Source organism: Schistocerca serialis, chromosome 4 (assembly GCF_023864345.2).
Source record: "Schistocerca serialis cubense isolate TAMUIC-IGC-003099 chromosome 4, iqSchSeri2.2, whole genome shotgun sequence".
NCBI classification, from domain to species: domain Eukaryota; kingdom Metazoa; phylum Arthropoda; class Insecta; order Orthoptera; family Acrididae; genus Schistocerca; species Schistocerca serialis.
The window spans coordinates 913,347,309-913,370,727 of NC_064641.1; the positions used below are offsets into that span (position 1 = coordinate 913,347,309).

General features: G+C 42.1%; 1 protein-coding gene across 3 annotated transcripts in view; it reads right to left on the minus strand.

The window, feature by feature from the left end:
* The window catches only part of LOC126473588 (neo-calmodulin-like), a 109,488-nt gene that overhangs the window by 52,230 nt on the left and 33,839 nt on the right, over positions 1-23,419 (minus strand). For 2 of the 3 annotated variants that reach the window (XM_050100734.1, XM_050100736.1), the window contains one exon: positions 239-272. The exons of the other annotated variant lie outside the window; for it this stretch is intronic. In XM_050100734.1, the coding sequence (XP_049956691.1) occupies positions 239-272 (34 nt within the window). The remainder of the gene's footprint in view (positions 1-238; positions 273-23,419) is intronic. 3 annotated transcript variants of the gene reach the window in all.

Consider the following 23,419-nt stretch of genomic DNA (forward strand, 5'->3'; position numbering starts at 1 on the left):
AAAGGAAAAGAACAACATGAAAGAAAAAGGGAAATATATTTTAGGAAAAGAACACAAAAACTTCGATGAATGTGGTAGGCCATTGTGACCATTTTATTTGTTTTAGCATTATAAATGTTGAACTTGATAAGCAAGTAATTTAAGTGTGAGAAATGATTGTCAGGTTAGGAGAAGTAGCTTCCATTATAGATCAAAGGGAATATACTATGAAGAAAAGGTTGGGGCTCTGATTGCTCACCTGCTACTTGGTCTTCTGTTAATCCATATTCAGACTGAAAGGAAAGGACAAAGAATGAAATGACTGCTCGCTACATAAGAAATAAAAGTAATGAATGTATAAGTCAGAAAGCTTTTCTATGCAATCAATGTTATGATAACAAAATTTAGTCACAAAATTCTAAATTGTGGTGCTATACACTAAATACACTTCCTGTCAATACAATACATGAAACTATTTAATCTCAAAATAATTTACTAATCAAAGACTATTTTTTGTCAAACTGTTATTGACTATTACAGCCTAATGACCAATTAATTCTAAAATCGTGGCATGCAGTCTATGGACAAATTGTTACAATTACTTACTTAACACACTTAAATAATACTGTCGAGAATGCAGTATTAAAACTAATATTCAGTGCACCATGCAGAGAAATATCTGTTAAACTATGGGATGGCACATCTTGAATATTGAACTTAATAAGAGATGGGTATCATTCAAAAATGGAAAAAACACGATATTGTTACAACTTTTTCCACACAAGAGAGGGAGCAAAATGGTCACTGATGAGATGTTTCTTCTGAACTCTAAATTTCTTCACTGTAGTGCAAATTGAATGAGGCAAGCTATGACAGTACTTTAACTGAAGTTGGTGAACAGAAATAGTGATTCAGCATTGTATGATGTAACAAAATTATGAGTAAAAAAAGAAAAGCAAGGAGCCTGTCCTGCAGTGAATTTTGCAAATGGCACATATGTGCTGAGTATGGCCTCAGCAGCCAGACAGTCCTCATTTGTGAGTGATTTGTGCATGTGTGTGTATTTGCTACTTTAGAAGAATGCCTTTTGACCAAAAGCTCAAATGCAGCAATCTTTTTGCTGTGCCTGTCTGAAACTCAGTATCTCCTGCATATAGTGAGTAGCAATTTATCCTCTTCATAATATTGTCATTATTCCATCCTGAGGTTTTTATAGTTTCATTTTGTTTCTTTCTAATATTTATTTATTCACAAGGCTATGTAACAAACTCCAGTGCTTCAGCATTGCAGTTAGGTGCTGCACTTATCTGAGAGCTGTTATTGTCTGTCAAACATACTGAATAATATTTTGTCATTTTCTTCTATGCCTATTTGGTCTATCATTTCCTAAGTTGACATAAGAATGTTACAGTGTATTCAAAAGTGGTAGCAGGCATAAAGGTAAAAACTATCAAACTCCTGTCAGCATTCTCTGAAGTATTTGAGAGATTAATGAAGCTACAAATCACCAAGTACTTAAATGACTACAATATACTGAATAGTAATCAGCCTGGCTTTCAAACGGGTAGAAGTATACAAGCAGCAGTTACACACCTGATCAAATTAGTATCTGATGCAAAGGAAGTCAGAATAGATGTACTGTAAGGTAATGATACATAGACCCCAGGCAGTCCAGCTAAGGTAATTTTGTTCACAGATGACACTATTGTAATAGTGAGTGATTTGAAGGAATCTCCATTTACAATGACTGGTCAAGTCCTGAAGTCCACACATTTTTGGTTCAGGCTGTCCTTAATGTGAAGAAAACACATTACATTGACTTTGGAAAAGAAACTATCAAAATTAAGATCTCTAGCTGGTAGAGTGTGGTAATGAGTTAGAAAAAGTATGATGCACAAAACTATTGGGGGTGTATGCAGACCAAGGCTTAAACTGGAAAGAAAATGTAACGAAAACGTCCCAGAGAGTTTCTTTGTGCTCTGAGAAATCTTTTCATGTCTGCTCCTCAGAAGATGCTGAAATCACTTCCTTTTGTTTGTTGCATACAGGTATTTTCATGCATTGGTCAATTCCAATTGCAACTAACTGATATTATTGTCATAGTACAATATGATCATTAGGGTAAGTATAACATGAAGTGTTGAGCTTAGATGTCAGGCTGCGACATTTACAGACTTGTATAAACTTTGTAATATTCTTATTTCTTTTCACTTATCCAATCATTTTAAAACTCAATTTATTATACTGACCTCTGCTCTTGTTCAACTGTTACTAAATGATACTTGAACATAAAACATAAAAAATTCTCATTTTGTAATTCCAAGATATATTTCGCAAGAAGTGAAACTAGCTTTTCGTTAGGATTTATGTAAAGAATACATGTAAGCATTAGGAACATTTTCCAACTAATAATCTTCATGATGCAAGTAACTTTATAACAAAAAACATTGTTGATGAACTGATTTTACAAACTTCAGTACTAAAAGCTAAAACCGATGTAAAACTTAATGGTGCAATATGATAGGAGTAAATTAAAAATAATTTCCTGATATCATTCTGTACACACCAACAAGTTTTTGGTTGTTATCCACAAATTTTCTGTGTGTAACAATGGATGACGTAACCAGTGATCATTAAAGCAATACAGAAGCATTCAGAAAAATGTGGACATTCTTTGATAATCAATATTAATGGAACAAAATGACATACCATTACAATTCTTGCCCTGGGGGGAATGTTACTTTTATGGATTCAAAGTGACCCCCATTAGAAGCCAAACAACATTGATGCTGCTGAAGTGTTCCTGTTAACGGAATTACAGCTGCCTGTGTTGCCGGTATGACAGTCACATAGGATGCCTCAATGGTTTCATTCAGTGTAGCTGGTTTCTGTTGATATGCTTCATTTTTCAAAGTTCCCCATAGGTAGAAGACAAGAGACATAAGGTGTGGAGACCATGGTGGCTACTCAACAGCTCCTCTTTGACCTTTCCATTGACCACGTAAATTTTCATCCAAGTAGGCTCTGACATCTATGTGGCAGTGAGGGAGAGCGCCATCTTGTTGTAGGTAAAATATTTCATTTCCAAACACCTGTCAGATGGCAGGTAAAATTGATTTTTGCAGTATATCGAGATGCATCTCACCAGGTACGTTACTTTCACGGAAGAAGGGGCCAATCAGACTATGATGACAGACCACATCACACACTGACACCCAGTAAATTAACATGTTTGTCCACATGAACATTAGGATTTTCAGGAGCCCAGTACACACAGTTGTTACAATAAAGTTATAATTGTGCTTCATCAGACCAGACGACCATGCCTGCGGAACATTCATCCTCACGAAGCATGCCTTCAGACCATTCAGAATACTCCATCCTTCAATCTGGATCATCCTCATTCATAGTTTGCAGCTGTCTTGGAATTAAACTTTACACTTTGCAGCCTTCAGAATTCGTCTCACACTTGATCGGCTTACCCTGCTTTCATTTGCACCCTCATACACAGATTTTTGAGGTGACCTAGTCGTCGTGTTGACTGTGCTATATGGCTTACTACACTGAAGCACCAAAGAAACTGGTATAGGCATGCGTATTCAAACAGAGAGATATATAAATAGGTAGAATACGGCACTGTGGTCGGCAATGCCTATATGAGACAACAAGTGTCTGGGGCACTTGTTAGATTGGTTACTGATTTTACAGTAGCGGGTTATCAAGATTTAAGTGAGTTTGAATGTGGTGTTATAATCGGAGCACGGGCGATAGGACACAGCATCTTCGAAATAGTGATGAAATGGGGACCACTTCATGAGTGTACCGTGAATATCAGGAATCCGATAAAACATTAAATCTCTGACACCGCTGTGGTCAGGAAAAGATCTTGCAAGAACGGGACCGACGACGACTGAAGAGAATCGTTCAACGTAACAGAGGTGCAACCCTTCTGTAAATTGCTGCAGATTTCAATGCTGGGCCATCAACAAGTGTCAGCGTGCGAACCATACAACGAAACATCATCGATATGGGCTTTCGGAACCGAAGTCCCACTCGTGTACCCTTGATGACTACATGACACAAAGCTTTAAGCAGGGTCCTCCAACACCAACATTGGACTGATGATGACTGGAAACATGTTACCTAGTGAGACTAGTCTCGTTTCAAATTGTATCTAGGGGATGGATGTGTACGAGTATGGAGACCAACTTCATGAATCCATCCACCGTGCATGTCATCAGTGGACAGTTCAAGCTGGTGGAGGCTCTGTAATGGTGTGGGGCATGTGCAGTTGGAGTGACATGGAGCCCCTCGTAAGTCTAGATACGATTCTTGACAGGTGACACATACATAAACATCCTGTCTGATCACCTGCATCCATTCATGTCTATTGTGCATTCCGAAGGACTTGGGCAATTCAAAAGCGACAATGCGACACACCACACGCCCAGAATCGCTACAGAATGGCTCAAGGAACACTCTTAGTTTAAACACTTCCGGTGGCAGCCAAACATCACAGAATAAACGTTATTGAGCATATCTGGGATGCCTTGCAACGTGCCCTTCAGACGAGATCTCCTCACCATCGTACTCTTACGGATTTATGGACAGCCCTACAGGTTTCATGGTGTCATTTCCCTCCAGCACTACTTCAGGCAGTTAAAATACCGCCGTAGACGGGATGCTGAACCTGACATGAGTCTTCAGCTCTCTTCTATCAAGCCTGCCATTGAACAGCTGGTCAAAAATAATAAAAAAGACTCTTATTTCCCATTAAATGGAAACAATATTCTCAATTACAGTGAATCAATACAGTATTATTTTGTGTAATGTATTATTGTGTGCTGTATCGTATATTGTTGTAGAAGTCAATATGTATACATTTTTGAACGATTTTCATTAAAAAATTAGAAGTACAGAGTGAACGTAAAAACAGGTTTTGCTTATTTCAGGGCTCCGTAAAATATTTAGAATTTCAGAAGAGTTCCGGCCTCAAAACGTTAGATATACACTCCTGGAAATGGAAAAAAGAACACATTGACACCGGTGTGTCAGACCCACCATACTTGCTCCGGACACTGCGAGAGGGCTGTACAAGCAATGATCACACGCACGGCACAGCGGACACACCAGGAACCGCGGTGTTGGCCGTCGAATGGCGCTAGCTGCGCAGCATTTGTGCACCGCCGCCGTCAGTGTCAGCCAGTTTGCCGTGGCATACGGAGCTCCATCGCAGTCTTTAACACTGGTAGCAAGCCGCGACAGCGTGGACGTGAACCGTATGTGCAGTTGACGGACTTTGAGCGAGGGAGTACAGTGGGCATGCGGGAGGCCGGGTGGACGTACCGCCGAATTGCTCAACACGTGGGGCATGAGGTCTCCACAGTACATCGATGTTGTCGCCAGTGGTCGGCGGCCCTGGGACCAGACCGCAGCGACGCACGGATGCACGCCAAGACCGTAGGATCCTACGCAGTGCCGTAGGGGACCGCACCGCCACTTCCCAGCAAGTTAGGGACACTGTTGCTCCCGGGGTATCGGCGAGGACCATTCGCAACCGTCTGCATGAAGCTGGGCTACGGTCCCGCACACCGTTAGGCCGTCTTCCGCTCACGCCCCAAAATCGTGCAGCCCGCCTCCAGTGGTGTCGCGACAGGCGTGAATGGAGGGACGAATGGAGACGTGTCGTCTTCAGCGATGAGAGTCGCTTCTGCCTTGGTGCCAATGATGGTCGTATGCGTGTTTGGCGCCGTGCAGGTGAGCGCCACAATCAGGACTGCATACGACCGAGGCACACAGGGCCAACACCCGGCATCATGGTGTGGGGAGCGATCTCCTACACTGGCCGTACACCACTGGTGATCGTCGAGGGGACACTGAATAGTGCACGGTACATCCAAACCGTCATCGAACCCATCGTTCTACCATTCCTAGACCGGCAAGGGAACTTGCTGTTCCAACAGGACAATGCACGTCCGCATGTATCCCGTGCCACCCAACGTGCTCTAGAAAGTGTAAGTCAACTACCCTGGCCAGCAAGATCTCCGGATCTGTCCCCCATTGAGCATGTTTGGGACTGGATGAAGCGTCGTCTCACGCGGTCTGCACGTCCAGCACGAACGCTGGTCCAACTGAGGCGCCAGGTGGAAATGGCATGGCAAGCCGTTCCACAGGACTACATCCGGCATCTCTACGATCGTCTCCATGGGAGAATAGCTGCCTGCATTGCTGCGAAAGGTGGATATACACTGTACTAGTGCCGACATTGTGCATGCTCTGTTGCCTGTGTCTATGTGCCTGTGGTTCTGTCAGTGTGATCATGTGATGTATCTGACCCCAGGAATGTGTCAATAAAGTTTCCCCTTCCTGGGACAATGAATTCACGGTGTTCTTATTTCAATTTCCAGGAGTGTATAATTGCGTAGGCTTCCGCGGCCAGAGTCCGTCGACATAAAAGTTTTCTCGGTATGGTACCACGTCGTAATGTATAAAACTACTACTGCTACAGAAAACCAACGTTTCGGCCACGGTTGCAGCGGCCTTCAAAAACCAACGTTTCGGCCACGGTTGCAGCGTCCTTCTTCTGGGTCTGGGTCAGTAGACCCAGAAGAAGGCCACTGCAACAGTGGCCGAAACGTTGGTAGTTTTATACATTAGACGCGGTACCATAACCAGAAAACTTTTATGTCGCAGTTTGCACATGTTGTTGGGCCGATCTAATGTTGTAATATTAGAAGCAAAGATCACTACAGTGAAATTGTTTACTTCATCACGGGTTTCGACAGTAACTAGCTGTCATCCTCAGATTCTCAGATCTTCTAGAAATATAACTACACATCAGTCTCGTCGACATACTGAGAATGTGCTCCAGTCGTAGTAGTACAGCTCCACACTGGTTTATCAGATATATGAAACTTGACAAATAAAATACCCAAAGCACCAATAAGCAAAACAGGAGCAAAAACAGGTGCATCAGTAAATATTATGCGTCGGCGACTATGGATATTTTATTTAAGAAGTTTCATACATTTGACAAACCAGCGTGGAGCTGTGTTATTATAAACGGAGCATGTTCTCAGTATCTCGACGAGACTGATATATTTCTGGGAGATTTGAGAATCTGAGAATGACAGTTAGTTATTGTAGAAACTGGTCGTGAAATTACTTCACATGAAGCAGTCTTGGTTTCTAATAAACTGGTGATCCAGTGCATCAAATGTATCATTACTTATGTGTGTCTTTCCGTCTAATAAACATATAATACAGTCAGTTAAATCAGTTCAATAAAGGAAATGAATAACTTCCAGCTCAGACTTGCTCCTATTGCGCAACAGCAATAGGAGCCAGAGCTATATCGAATCTTTGCGGCGCAATGGCCGTGACTGGAGCACTGGCCAGCCCGACCATGGTTTTTAGGCAGTTTCGCTCGCTCGTTTAGGCAAACGCTGGGCTGGTCCCTAATTTTTCCCCAGAAAATACGATACAAAAACAGTTAAAATCTGACGACACACACAATGAAATTTACACAATACGAACACGTGACGCAAGCGACTTCTCTTCCTCAGGTAAATGATGACAGTGGCGACAGGAAGGGCATCCTGCCGAAGGATAAATTAAAAAAAAAAAGACCTGCCAAATCTTCTGTACAGCGGACCCCATGCAATAGTCTTCTTCACGAACGATGGCGGTTCGCGTAGGTCGAGGCAGGTACGGGGACTGCATTGTTGCCGGTTTCAAGCGACAGTAAGCTACGGTAGGTGCGTGAAAGTTATTTGCGCTTGAAGGAAGCGTGTATCTTGTAAACTATATCCCTCGCTTGCTCGTGTAGAATTTGTCGCTTACCACCACCATCGGCGATGACAACTTGCAACAAATGGAATAAAAATTCACCAAATAACTCGCTACGATCACGTTTAATGCATGCATTGGCTACAAAATTCACAGCTGAACGCTCAGAACACTACTGAACGCCCATTGGCTGTCGGAGAACGCGTGACGAAGGTGCGCAGAACAACCCTCAACTTGACCGCCATCGTTTGTGACTCCAACTAAAGAAGGGTTCAACGCTAAGGAGAAGAATGAGTTCCAGCTCAATTAATCCTTTTCCTTCATTCCACATAAAATCGTTCCGTTCACATTAACTAACATTTTCATTTTATAAGCCAATACGAACCTGGTACCTCAGCCACGTTTCAAAAACTGCAGAGCTGTTACGTCGGAGCGAAGATAGACTGGAACAGAAATCCGGCAGCCGGAACCTCAATTATAGAATCGATATTGAAGTGCTTACATGAACAACCACAACAGTGTCGGGAAACTGGCTTACGAAAACCTGATTCAGGAGGCCTGTCCAGAAGTAGTAACACGCAACGAGAAGTTCTTCTATGAGACTGGCGCTGCATGAACAGAAGCCTGATGGTCGTGTAGAATTGTGATACCTCAACTGTCTCCTCCAAAATCCGCAGAAAAACACTTCAGGCGAAGAACAAAATTCCGTGGCCTACCACACGGTTGTAGTCGATGTCAATGAAATCTGGGTTTCATTCTGTTGGTAAATGATGCAGAATTTCGAAAGCGCAGTGTCAACTTGATCTCCAGAACAGTTTCGTAAAGTACGAGGGTCGAAGTTTTTACAAAAGAGCTCAAGAAGATGCAACTGAGGTGTGACATTACCATTGTTTAAATATTGGTTTTATTTTATAGTTCAAACAATTGCAGCACGTAAATTGACACAACAATTTGTTTACAGTTACGTGGAGAAAAGCTTTTCGATGAATGTTCTCATTTTTTTTCTCCTTATAGGCCTAGGTGGAGAACAATGTCCTGAATCTATTCGTTCACTTCTTGGGATCAATCAGCTTCAGAACGGACTGTTTATAACTAATTTGCAGATGGAATAAAACAACCAATCGTTATATTTTGGATGTGGTTCTGGATTATGTTCGCAGTTAACGGAGACGACAGACTATCATTCTGCTGTGGGTGTATTCCCATGCTGGCATCTGCTGTTATGAGAAACTTGATGTCTTAGCAAAGCAAGCTACCTCTGCAGAAACTGTTCTTGATTTGAAATTACCGTATACGGACTACTTACATGAAGTCAAGCCACAAAAAACAGCGATTGCTAGAGATTTGGAAAGTGTCCCAACAGAGGGAAGGGGGATGATATGCGGCGTTACAACCTCAAATTCCTACAAGTGGTTTACTATGACGCATTGGACCTATCTACGATATCACCATCATTCGACTCCCCTTTAACCATGCCTTGTTTTCTCTACATCTGTATACAATTAAGATTTACGGTTTCTCTACATGCGAGTGTGCTTCTGAGTGAGAAGCTAATGAAAACCCCATCTTCTTTTCGTGTCCCAAATTTGACGATGAACGGTCGGTATTTCTGAGGACTTTGATGAGGACGGGTTACCTCCTTCCTCAATTGGCGCCTTCTCTTCTGGTGTCTAAGGACATTCGCATGTTTAAAGTGAATCTCAGTTTTCTTAAAACTATGGGGAAAATCTGTAGCATTCACAATTCCATTTATCTGTATCACTTATTAAATTTAAGAAGTGGTAACATACCCTGAGGTGAAAAACGTCATGGGTATATGCACATAGACAGATGGCGCTAGGATCACATACACAAAGTGTAAAAGGGCATTGCATTGGCGGAGCTGTCGTTTGTATCCGGGTGATTAATGTGGAAAGGTTTCCGACGTGATTATGACCGCACGACGTGAATTAAGAGACTTTGAACGGGGGATGATAGTTGGAGCTGGACGCATGTGACATTACATTTCGGGAATCGTTACGGAATTGTATATTCTGAGATCCACGCTGTCAATAGTGTGCTGCATCCGACAGCTTTCATTTAAGGAACATATCCGCTAGGACAGTTCGGTGAAATTTCGGGTTAACGGGCTATGACAGGAGACGACCGATGTAAAGAGCACGACATCGCCTGCAGTGCCTCTCTAGGGCACGTGACCTTATCGGTTGGACCCTAGACGATTGGAAAACTGTGGCATGGTCAGAGTAGTCCTGATTTCACTTGGTAAGAGGTGACAGTAGGGTTCGAGTGTGGCGCAAACGACTCGATGCCATGGAGCAAGGCACTGTGCAAGCTGGCGGTGGCTCCGTAATGAATGGGGGCTGTGTTTATACAGAGTGGACTGTCCTCTCGTGCAACTGAACCGAACATTGACTGGAAATGGTTATGTTCGGTTACTCGGAGACCATCTGCAGCAATTAATGGACTTCATGCATCCAAGTACCGATGGAATTTTTATGGATGACAATAAGCTGTGTTACCAGGCCACAATTGTTCGCGACTGGTTTGAATAACATTCCGGACAACTCGACCGAACGGTTTGGCCACCCAGCGAACATTTGTGGAACGCAGTCGATATGTCAGTTCGCGCACTAAATCATGCACCGGCAAGACTTACGCAATTATGGAGATCTACAGAGGCAGTACGGCTCAATACTTGTGTAGGGTATTTCTTGTTGGGTCCATGACACGTCGGGTTGCAACACTACGCCTGTCAGTATCGACTAACGATTTCGCATCCACATATCCACACTTCGACAGCTGAGCTGCTGCCCAGGGTAATAGAAGCATTAATGGCTTGCCCTTGCCACATGTACTTGGAGCTACTAACAAACCTAAAAATGTACGACATGTAAAGGCTATAGCTTAATTATTAGTGTGCTAATGACGCAAATACTGATTAAATAACGTTCAGCACACCGTCTGTAGTGCCCCCAGAATTTTACGAAACTCTGGAGTCACTTGTGTTCCAGCCGCTTCGAACACACGTTATTTTGTAGTGGGTTGTAGCATAAACAGATACTCACTGCCGCAGAACGTGATTTGTGTAGGCTAACCGAGAAAGAAGAGCAAAACCGGGCCAACAAGTGACGCGCTCGGTTGCAGCAAAGAGAAAAGAAAAACTTCCGGCCCAGAATTCCGTGGACGAATTTCATGCACGAAAAACATTGATGATTGTTGTGTGTTATGGAGAGACAACGGAAGAAAAAAAAGAGTATTATTAATAGTGACTTGGTCTCGAGCAGACGGACATGTATATTAGTATTGTATCGTTGAGAAAAAATTTTACTTAATTTGGTTGAATTCAGTCACGTGCGAATGCTCTAAGAAAGTGTGGGCTTACTGTTTAATATGGTAGTGAAATGGTGTATTGAATTTTGAATAGAGAATACGTTAACGGCAACTGAATTTTGAGAGTCTTTATTTGGACTATATAATAGGATTTTGGAATAGTAGCTGAATTTTCACCTTCTTCAAAATATAGAATCTTCGGAGAAGAGTTTGATGCAAGCAGAAGACGCCGGAGTTGCGGGGAAGCTGAGCCTGTATCCGGCATTCAAGTAAGTTCACACTGATAGTCCAAGGAGCGCGGCTCTAAGTTTTAGAGAAGATACAACGGGGCGCCGCACGTCCTCAGTGGCTAACACAAATATTTTCACTTATACTCGTTATATCCTATATGTTGTGTACTTACGTGGACGAACATGTGCTATCAAATAGTTGAAAACGTATTTGTTGACTTGAAATTTCGTTATTTAAACATGAACTATAGCGCAGTCAAATAACCCACCATTTTACTCCTGGTTTAAGTAAAATCAGACTGCCTGATGGTGTAGTTCACAGTAAATTATGTCACTACCAATACGTAGGGCTTTCAGAATGTTGGCAATGAAGTGTGCTTGTTACGTAGAGGAATACAGCAACTTCGTACGAAAATTAACCGTTCAAATACGTATACGTAATGTCGTTGAAGACTTTCTTTTCTCTCTAATTTTTTTCCATGTGAAACACTTGTTTCTCCTAAGACCACTACCAATTTAGTTTCGAAATTTTTCATACTGAGGGTTACACATTTAAGCCACGGTTAAAACTTAACGCTTGCTAGAGTACAATATTCAGCGAAGACCGTAAAATGGATTTTCAACAACTAACGGCATGTGAGCCTAAATAATCAGTGTCAACATCGTAGAAACTATATTCACAAGTTTTTGCTATGTTTTATTGGTTTCTAGTCTTCTCGTCGAAATGTTTTGGTCCACAAGTTTCTCGTTGCGTTCTCCTTCACGAACCTATATTTCACAATCACAAAAATTTCAAGCAGTTGGTTGAAACCGTAACTAACACTCCATACATAAGAAAAAAATGTTACTTTCACTTAAGGATATATATGTGTAAAATGTATCAGCTTACTTTTCACGTACTTCAGTGAACCCGTAGTCAACACAAGTGGCTATTTTTAAATAATTACCTTTCATCTCGACGGATAGTACCGCAACATATACTTTCCAGTACCATTGTTTTGGGCTCACCAACAAGGTGGGCTGCTTCTCAATATAGGTGTTATGGTATCTCCATAAATTGTAATTTCTTTGAATATGAATGAACGCAGATCCCATCTTTGATTATGTTCACGTCTGTTTCGCGTTGCAAGTGATGTGTGCCAGCCACCCCACAGCAAATAGATCGCCATAGTATGTTGCGAAAGGTGCAGGTAATACCACACCAACACACGGAAGGACGTGTATTTATCGATAACTTCTCATCTTGTTTTGATCCTAGTAATCTGTCCCACGTGTTTGCAACTGTGTTTAGAAACCCTGAATATTAGCAATTCTGGGGAAGCTGTGAGGTAGCCATCAACTATATTAAAGCGCTATCTGGGGTTAAATACTGGATCACCCATTTTTTGCTGTGAAAATAAGAGTGGGAATGTATAATTTCAAGCTAAAAACATTGTACTGCGGTTATCGAGGCGAAACCGCAAAATTAGATTTGTTTCCCCAAATAAATGACACTCGCAACTGTTGTTTCTGGATTTTTGTTGGTCGTTCGGGACACTATACTACAATTACCCACTCACAATATAAATCACCTACGGTTAGGCCTAACTTTTCATCTTCACATAAATGTGGTCAAGGCAAGGTCTATCTACACAGTCTTCCCATTTTGCCATGAAATACCGTTATTCAACGTTTTAATATTCTTAAATGCACTTAGTTTGATGTTTAGTACTTTACAACTGTTTTGGCTTCAAATACTATTGTACCGTGATTTGATCAGGTGAGTGGCACATCTTCTCTGTGCACTTTCACCTTTTTTCTGTCCTTATTCCTTTTAGTTAAGAAAAATACTCTCCAAAACATTTACTTGCCTTTCTGGAGAAAACACAAACAGTGTATTACATGGATTTTACTTTTAGACTTGCGCATCAAAAAGGATTTTATGTCGGGGTCAGTGACTGCTTTGATCTACATGCACGTTCCTGAATATTAATTTATCGCTTTTAAGCTTAACCGAGAGGCAAACTTCCACGACACCGATTTTCCGCTGAGCGTATGAATATTTCAGCTTTGTTTGCACACACAAATTGGATCTGTCTGTTTATCAGGTTTCCAAGCTCATACTAGCAATTTACACATAACCGAATGCTGTCAGACTACCGTTTATCTGTCGAAGCATTGTATTTTAATACAGCCGTACTGTGGAAACATGCTGTGAGAGGTGATCTTGTCACATGTGTCAGTCGAATGGAAAAAAGGAAGAATGTTGCTGATAATAACTAACGGCTGTCCGCCCCTAATTGGTTTCTCCGAAAGGGCTCAGTAAAGTGAAAAATAAAATTAGCTTGTTTCATCACAATAGTATGGGGCTGAAAAACAAGTTAAGTGAGATTTTTGTATGTCTAGGAGATTTGGAAAATTCTCTTCCTCTCTGAAAAACATGTAACCACAGGAAATAAGGGTTTATAGACTAGCATCTGCAGAGTTAACACGGAAGAAGGAGTTGCAACATATGTAAAAGTTGGACGCGATGTCAGAAATATTGAAACAAGCAATTTTTGTGTAGATCAGAACCTAAAAGAATGTGCCTGTGAGTTGTTACTGCAGAATACTTCTCTCATAATAAATTAATAAATTATAAAAGTATACAGACCCTCTCTAGGACACTTTTGGCTATTTATGTGAAATCTAGTTGTATTGTTGAGCTACATGTCAGACAAGAAGAAACAGTAGTTTGTGGAGATTTCAGTGCAGATTTCTTAAAACATTCTGGCACGAAAAATGAACTGAGATCATTATTTTGCTGTTTCAATCTGATTTCAATGGTAAATTTTGCTACACTGGTGCGGCAAAATAGCAGGACCCTCATTGATAACATCTTATTATCAATGCTCTGGCTGAAATGATCAGTGCGTACCCAATTGTTAACGGACTATCAGATCATGCTGCACAATTAATTAAATAAACAGTGTAGCAACTCGGAGATCTGGGGCTTGTTCACAAAAAGCAGGGAATCTAATTAATGAGAACAGGATACAATAACTTAAGAATAAGTTGAAAGAGGTGGTATGGGATGAGGTATACATAGGAAGAAAAGCTAATATGAAATTCAGTATATTCCATAGTAAACGTGTGTCAGTATCTCAAAGTACCTTTCCTAAAAAAGTTATCTAGAAAGCCATGAAAGAAAACGAATAAGCAATGGACAAGTAAAGATAAAAGCGTCCAAAAGCGACTCTTACAACTGTTGTCAGATCCTTCTCATGCAGATTTTCTGCCATTACGGCTCTCTTAAGCCAAAACGAGTATTTAAAACTTGCAGGACTGTTTTAGGATTTTGAAAGAGGTCAGTCATGAGATTCAAGGTATGTAACATTCTGTTGATGGATATGGTACAGTGCTCTTCACAGTTTGAGGGTGGCACACTGCTGGTGAATGAGTAAGTGTTGATGGATGGCTGAGGGAGTAAGCGGAGAGGAAATTAAATACGCGTAGCAGGGGCTTTGTGTCTGTTTTGTTGGAGGTTACGAAAGAGTGGATGTGGGTGTCACATGCAGGTACTTACTGATAAGATATGACAGGAAGGACTATAAAGGGTAGAAAGGATATCCTTTATTGTCCTTCCAGTCATATCTTTAATCAGTAAGTTAAGAGTGTGTTGCGAACCCCTCCATCTCCCTCTCCATACATAGCTGCAGATGAGAAAATGGGGGACTGATTTAAGTTATATTGGGACAGAATGTGTTGAGGTGAAGACGACGTGGTATGTGATGGCAGAGAGACGTATCCCTGCAGTTCGATAGTTCTTCAATGAGTCCTCGATACCAGTACACTTGCTTTTCGTGGGCAACTGATCCATCCCACAAAGCTTTATATCCGCCAGTACCTCATCTCCTATGAACCAACTTTCACAGAAGTTCTGGATACCTTGCAGGACTAGAGCTCCTGGAAGGAAGGGTATTGCGGAGGCATGGTTTAGCCACAGCCCGTGTGATTGTTTCCAGAGTGAATTTTGACTCTGCAGCGGAGTGTACGCTGATATGAAACTTCCTTGAAACAATGACTGGCTTCAGCTGAAGCTGAAGTTTTGCTGAAGAAAGTTTTGAACTCTCTTGGTCACCGACCTGAGGTCATTAACAAGGCCACACTTAGTGTGACACAATATTAACGCTATGTCTCACGATGGAGCCTGATTTTTACAGCGTGTGGTTGTAACAGTAAATCGTGTAAACTGGTGACGCTCCTCTGCTACTTCTACGTAATGATAACAATTGCGTGACTGTGGAGAAGGGGGGCACCCGATGGCATTTTGCTGGTCACTATTACAGGGTGAATATCATTTCCCGAAGTGTTCTAACAATTTAGCGGGACTGGACATTTAATTAGCTGGTTAAGAGTGGTAAAAGGGAGGGTAAACGGATGCCGAATGCTACGCTGGGAGTCTGATGTTCAAGGACTTGTATGGACTGATATAAAGTGAAATCCAAGCATAGTTGACAGAGTCGGATAAGGATTTTAAAGGTGTGAATCATGACGAAAGGGTTACAGCATGCAGTTTCACTTTGTTGTGGACTTTTTGTTGGATGGTTGGTGCGCGAAGTTTCCAGGTCAGCTTGCGACTGAAAGTCAGTTCCAGGTAATATAATGTTTTATTTAGCTGGATCAGATAGTTGCGTTTGCTGATGTGAAAGTCGGGCAGATAGACTCGATCCTTACTTGGTCCTATTATTATTAACAATCATGTTCCAAGGAGAATCGTAACTCTTTCATCGTGGAGTGTACTAATGAGAGCCTTTATCAACCCGAATTTGAAAATACAGCTTTTCCACCATGCCTCTTAAATATTTTTCTTTCCAAAAATTACAAAAATGTCATACAAGAGGAAAGGCTTGGGAAAACACAAAGCAATTATTGTCATAACAGCTGGCAATGTTGTTGCCTTAGACGCGCTGTTCGAAGCTACCATATTCAAAACCAACTGAGCTGGAAGCTGCTTGGACCACCCAGTGAGGGGAAATACGGCGTGCCATGTGAGGCTTACATGCAGTCTTTTTCTCATACCTGAAATACTGACAGAATACAAGCGATCTTTGACAACTGTTAAAACGCCTGTAGTTTTACATTACTTAGACTGATTCATATTCAAGTCCCTTGACTTACGAGATTTACCTAACTACTACGATCACGTAATACGCCACATTAAACAGTCTCAGAGATACATTTTCTGGAGGCGATATACTTTTGGTCAATAGTTACTGGGTTATTTTCTATAAATCTGAAACCATAACCAAGACGGAATATCTAATACGTGATGAAATTATACATTTTTCTGTGCAGCACTTATCGCTCGAAGGTCCCATCAACGTTGCTGATGAATCGTAAACTATTTTGTATCAGAGTTTTTGAGGCTGGTGGTATTATATGCAATTAATGCCTTTAGTAGAGTTCTGAGGGCATCATGGGGTGAAAGTTCACGAAAAAAATCTGTGTTCTTCTTTTGTTTCGTACTGCTGACAGTATATTGGGACCGACACGCACATCGCATCTATCGCTCAGGTTCGAAAAGTTAAAAAGAGCAGTAACGCACATTACAGGAACGCTGAACAGCGGATGTTACGACATAGGATTCACCTTGCGTAACCAGTAAACTATAATAACTAATCTATTCTGGCTCAGTGGCCGCGTGCAAGTGTCTCAAGTGGAGGCCTCTTCGGGGATTTGCGTGTCCCTGTCCTACCCTACCCCACCCCAGCTATCCAGGGAGAGAAACGGAACCTACAGTTTAACATGGAATCCGAAGCAATTGTCGTTTCTGGCGAATCTTTACATCAGCGAGAGGCGATGGTAGGTTGAAAGAGAGACTAAAAAGTTCGCCGTCTGAACGGGTTTCGATCCCACGACTTTTCGACCTCTAGACACGACACGCCTTTTACCGCCCCGCCCCGCCCCCCCCCCGCCCCCTTCATTTTGTTCTTCGTTGTACTCATGACTTGGTCTGGCAGATGTCACAGGACAGCCCTTAAATTTCATCGCTAAATACTTCCGTCAGTTTTTTTTTTTCCCTTCCAGAGGGTAGTCAGCACTTTGAACACGCTGAGCTATCGTTCCGACCTCCGTAGCACTACACCATGAAGACCGACGCAAGTAGGCTATAATGCTATCTCCGAAAGACAAAGTCATTAATAACCTCTAGAATATAATCGATTTTTTTAATATTCTAAAAAAAGGTTACATCCTTGTCATAAGAAGTTGACTGGTAATCTATTCCGAAGGTCCGTCCGCAGATGTACTCAGGCTCGGCTGGAAAGTTCCCAAAGTGGCGAGATAGAATATTTACCTTGGTACAAACGGAAAGTGTGTGCAAGCATAGACGCAAAGGAAACGAGACTGTCTATGCGGATTGGTATACTTACTAAATAAGTTCAATTAGTGGTAATCGCAATCTACGTAGCATCCATTTGATTCCTCGAAGGTCTGGATTTGTACCATCAGCTACCTCAAAACATTTCTGCGTGTCTAAAACGCGAGATCCTTTAGGAGCTCCGAGGTTTTAGTGTTATGGCTGAGCACAACAAAATGACTACAATAAAAAACAGTCGCACACCAATACGCCACGACAGATGATTTACTGGCTATGCGAACAGTCTTGCGTATTTTTCCTGAAATAGTAGAGTGAAAATGCATTCATCTGCAGATGTAGCTCGTGGTTTCCACAATGGGGAAGACTGCGACCCTTACCAATCAGAACTGCGGTACCAGTACTCTATAAAAAATATACTGATTCGTCTGATTTCCTTTTCGTAATCTACTACTAAATAGCACCAAGAGATCTTTAATGCGATACATGTCATCTGCGGTGCATGTTTAATGTCTATCGTGTTTTCGATTCCGAACTTGGGATGTTTAATGTTTTTTGTGTGCTCATTCCACCGCGTTTATTGAGTTCACGGGACAGAACAGCGATGTCCCGCGACGTCACACGCCCTGTGCTTTAAATAACTAACATGCAAACGGAGAAGTCCCTGTGTTGACTTCAACGTTTGCGAAGACAACATGCCGTATTTCGTGGTATTCGTGTTGATACTTGCGTAATATAAAAATATGCAGTTAAAGAGATACACCCAATTACAGATCTCTCTGAAAGGAGTCATTTTTAGTATGTTCAGTTCTGCTGAAGTGTTAAGAAATGTGACGTTTGATAACTGTGCTAGGGAACACTGCTCCGCTGAAATTATATACATACCACTGCCTCGATTTGCTCTGTTTTTGTTCTTGATTTATGTTTAGATTGGGTCTGTGCGCTGCAAGTTACTTCACTTTCACCCTAAGCTTATGTTTCAAACTTTTGCCTAATAAATTTCGCAGTTAATTCATATTGGGATATTTTCACACTCGCGGTGTGCAACACTTAATCGCAATAAAACAAAACTCTCGAGAACTCACGAGCAATATACACAGAAAAAGAAACTTGCTAACAACGCACTTTATCCCGCAAACGCCGTCAGTAGGGATGGAAATTGTTAGCAACTAAAGGTGATGGGACATATTTTGCGGTCTGTTTCCTTCAATCAGTCATGAAACTCTCGCTGCGTGGCACCACTTTCGTTGCTGCATTCTAGTGCACTCTAGCAAGACATTAACAAACTTCAGCACGTCACTGCTACAGCGGACAGAATTGCCAGTGCCAGAAACAAAACTTCAGCACTATTAAAACACTGATATAAAGCGTCGATTAATGATGCATCAAAGCATAACAGAGAAATATGCAGAGGCACGAATTCCATAGTGAAGATCAAGCCGCCGTGTTGTAAGAGGAGAAATAAGAAAATCACGTGGACGTTGGCAGGACATCTTTAAGGCGTCAGGATACGGATCGTGCATTCGAACGTCAACGTTGAGCGTAGCGAGTTCGCCGTGCTGCTGAACGCTCAGAAACTATGCGGCTTTGCAGACGATACACATGTCTCAACATGTTATACGCGATCGCAACGCGCCCCAATAGTAGTTGTCGGCTGTATCTGGTTCGCAAATCATCACACAATTCGTTTATAAAATGGACGGGTGCAAAATGCCTACGCCAGCTGTATTAAAACGCACATTTCCTCCCTTGTCCATAAGCTAGTCACGATGTTCTTTCTGCAGTATAAATAAATGCAAAATCCAATATCCACGAACATTTTGTAAGACAAAAAATGTTCTAGATACAGTCAGTAAGGACATCAGCTTAGGAAAATTTCATTGCGCTCTCTTGTATACGAGGGTTGGAACTCAAATAATGGCAACTATCTATTCACAACCAGTACAAAAGAGTTACATGTTTGCACCTGTTACCGTCCTTCAAAGCAGTCTCCAGCATTATGTAGAACCCGTTGCCAGCGATGTGGAAGGCGTAATATACCGTTATCAGGGCATGTTCTGTTGATGGTGCTAATGGAGCGGTCTAAAGTTATGGTGATTCTCGTGTACGACTGTGATGGTGTTATCCGCACGCATTGCGTTACTCCACGGCAGATCGTCAATGCACGGTATTACTGTTCATTTTTGGAGCATCACCTGCGACCAGCTTTGCGAAAGAAGCGGCGACACTTTCTGCGCAACCCACCCATCATTTTGCTCGACAGTGTGTGGGCGAATACAGCGCAAGCTGTGGCTGCTCTGTTCGGTCGATGGGACTGGGAAGTACTGTACCATCCACCACAGTCCACGGACTTAAGTCCTCGTCACTTTGATTTGATTCCGAAGATGAAGGAACCACTTCGCGACATTCGCTTCAGAACTGTTCCAGAGATTCGACAGGCTGTAGACCGCTCTATTCGCATCATCGACAGAACAGGCCGTGCTGACGGTATACTACGCTTTCCACATCGCTGGCAACGGGCTTTACACAACGCTGGGGACTACTTTGAAGAACAGTAACAGGTGCAAACACGTAACTCATTTGTATCGGTTGTGAATAAGTAGTTGCCACTATTTAAGTTCCAACCCTCGTATAAAGCCCATCGAAACACACTCCTAAGATAAAGCACACTTAAATTTATCTAACATCAAATAATAAGAAATACACGTGTATTAAATTAATAAGAAAGTCTCAGAAACTACCAGAAAAAGGCGAACGATGGCAAAAAAGTGGGAGGAAATGAGACACGAACCTGCAAAACTTAACAAAAAAAAAAAGAAAAAAGGGTTCAAATGGCTCTGAGCACTATGGGACTTAACATCTGAGATCATCAGTCTCCTAGACTTGAAACTACTGAAACATGACTAACCTAAGGACATCACACACTTCCATGCCCGAGGCAGGATTCGAACCTGCGACCGTAGCAGTAGCGCGATTCCGGACTGAAGCGCCTAGAACCCCCACAACGGTCGGCTGAAAAACATAAAATCTCAGTTTATTTCTCTGCATCTCTTCTCATTACACAACACTGAACTACCATATGATGCAAACTTGTCTTATTTAATCGCAATATGTCATTAGGTGACATTTAATTATAGCAAATCGTCTCAAGAAAAATGTGTCGTTAATGGATCTTCAACTTGCCTTTACCTTAAAATGGCATGTTTTCGTAACACGCAAGTTACAGTTCCAGAATTATTTAACTAGCAATATGACGTTTCCTGTCATTTTATCACAACAGATCGTACCAATTAGCGACGGGTTTTCGAGCGATCAATTTGATTGTGGTTTTAAACGACTGATATTCATAGGACGTACGCTATAATATAAAACCCAACAGATACAGACTTCAAATAAAAGTTAATATGGCGTCTCCAGACTCTGTAGTGGAAGTAGATGGCGTACATGTGACGTAAGCGATGTCCTTCCATCTCTTCGGTCTACGTTTAGATGCAAGTTCAGAATATCTTTCATGCTTCATATTGATCTAGACGTTCGGAAAGATTCCCCAACATGCGTTTTCCACACTGTGACTTCAGAAACTCGATAGGCTCAACGTTGACGTTCGAATGCATGGTCAGTGTGTCGACGGCTTATGCGTCTGTACGTTGAGCCCATAAGCGCTACACTCCGCAGAAACACGCCCCCAAACCTCGGCTAAATGGAGCTAACCAGCATTTCAAGGCGCAGCCTTACGACTAGCTACTATCTGTTCCAATGACGACACTTGATATCAATAGTTCCAAATTAATAAAGCAAGCAGTGCACCTCTTAGTAACAACTTCATAACAGTCTCTGAAAAATAATGGAAGGTAACTACAACTACTCTGGCGCATCTGTGAAACGGTCAGTCCACAACGAACACTGTGCAACGACTGACCAAAACAATATCGTGTTTTCCTGTTTCTTGCGAGACGAAAGTGGGTTGTAGATGGTGTGGCTCTTAGCCCATTGTTCCGCGGATCCACCGCATTCACGTTAGTTTCTGCGCGATTACATCTCTGGATCGCGAAGCTGTATGGGGACCCAGACGTTCTTAGACGTGAAATGAATTACTTCCCGAATTATTAATAATATTTTTTCCGACTTGTCGCCGTTCCCCCATTACTCAGCAGCAGTCTGATATTCATTTCCTGATCCTTATATCTGAAATTAATGTTTTAGTGGGGAATAAGAGAATATTTGTAACTAGACCATTATATATGTTGTTAATGAGCTTCGCCTTTGCACTTTCTTACCTGCGACCTGATTTACGTAAAATATTATCCACTAGCTTTCAACTGTGCCAGACGCATTTCCACTGTGTGTCTACACGGATGTGTTCCCACAATCTCATGAAAAATCTGAAGAACCGGATCTGTCTGTACCAGCTGCAGGAAGGGCCATGATTCATCTAATACCTTTAGTGACTTGCTGCATGTCATTGTATAAAACGTGAAACGTGTGCGTTAGGGCCGACTGCACCAAACTCGATTAAAAGTTAACCGCAGTCAAGTCGGCATTTAACACTGGTCAAATCATAATTCGACTGCACCAACCTCAGTTAAAGTTAAACGAGGGCGTTCATTGTTGTTATGTTGACCGAGGTTGGAGACTCATTTATCTTGAACTGATCAAAGTTAACATGGAATTAAACACACACCGCATTAAGACAGCGGCGCGTTTTGATGTTTTAGATGGCACAGAGGATGAAGAAATGTTATGTCTTGACCATGTAAATCTTCACTGCAACCGTACTGGTATACTTGTGGAAAGCGGGATATCCTGTTGAAGATTACAGAGACAGAAAATTTGAAGAGAGATTTCATCTTTCGAAAGAAACAGAGTGGTTGTTATTAGGTCCAACCAACGAGCGATTGGAATTTCGTACTTATCGGAATAACCATGTCTCGCCCATGAACAGAGTTCTGACGACATTTGGTGCATATGCAACTGGTGCATGTAATATACGAGGACTATTCGGAAGGTAAGGTCCTACATGTCGTGAAATGTTTTATTTGTAACAGTTTGTTACATCTTCCAGTTATTTCTCTATATAGTCATCATTGTAACTTAGTGCCAACTCCAATACTCTTGTTGTCGAAGGCGGCCACTTGCGCTTTCCACCACTTCTCTATGCTGGTCTACAGATCGTTGTTTGCGCCAAATGTTGTCCTCATAACCAGCGGTTGATGTGAGCAGAGACGGACATCAGAGGGAGCCAAGCCCGGACTGTATGGTGGTTGACCAAACATTTCGCATCGAAAATGCTGCAGTGGCGTCCTCACTGACCTGCAATGTGCGGCCGAGAAAAGTTGTGAGGAAGGAAATGCATGACAGGTACGTTACGTGGAGTTGCATGATATCGGGCTAAACCTCGCACCGGGCATCAATACTTGGCGGAAGACACTTTCGGTTTACGCATTTTTACGTGCTCACCGTGTGCTCAAAACTGCAAAGAGAGACGTGACGCCACTGACAGGCTGAGTACATACACAGCCCAAAACATCTGTGCGAAGCTTCATCGGATTCTCATTGTCGTTTCCACTTCGTGACCTATCGGCCCATACTTTCCGAATAGCCCTTGTAGTTATTTCTGACAATGCAAACGTACATAGTGCATCAGTGCAAGGAATTATCAGTGAATGTATCGGGGGATCATACCAGCAATGTCTCCACAATACGTGAAGTTTCTTTCTCCAGCAAAATTACACAACGTGTTGGACGGTTTCAGCGC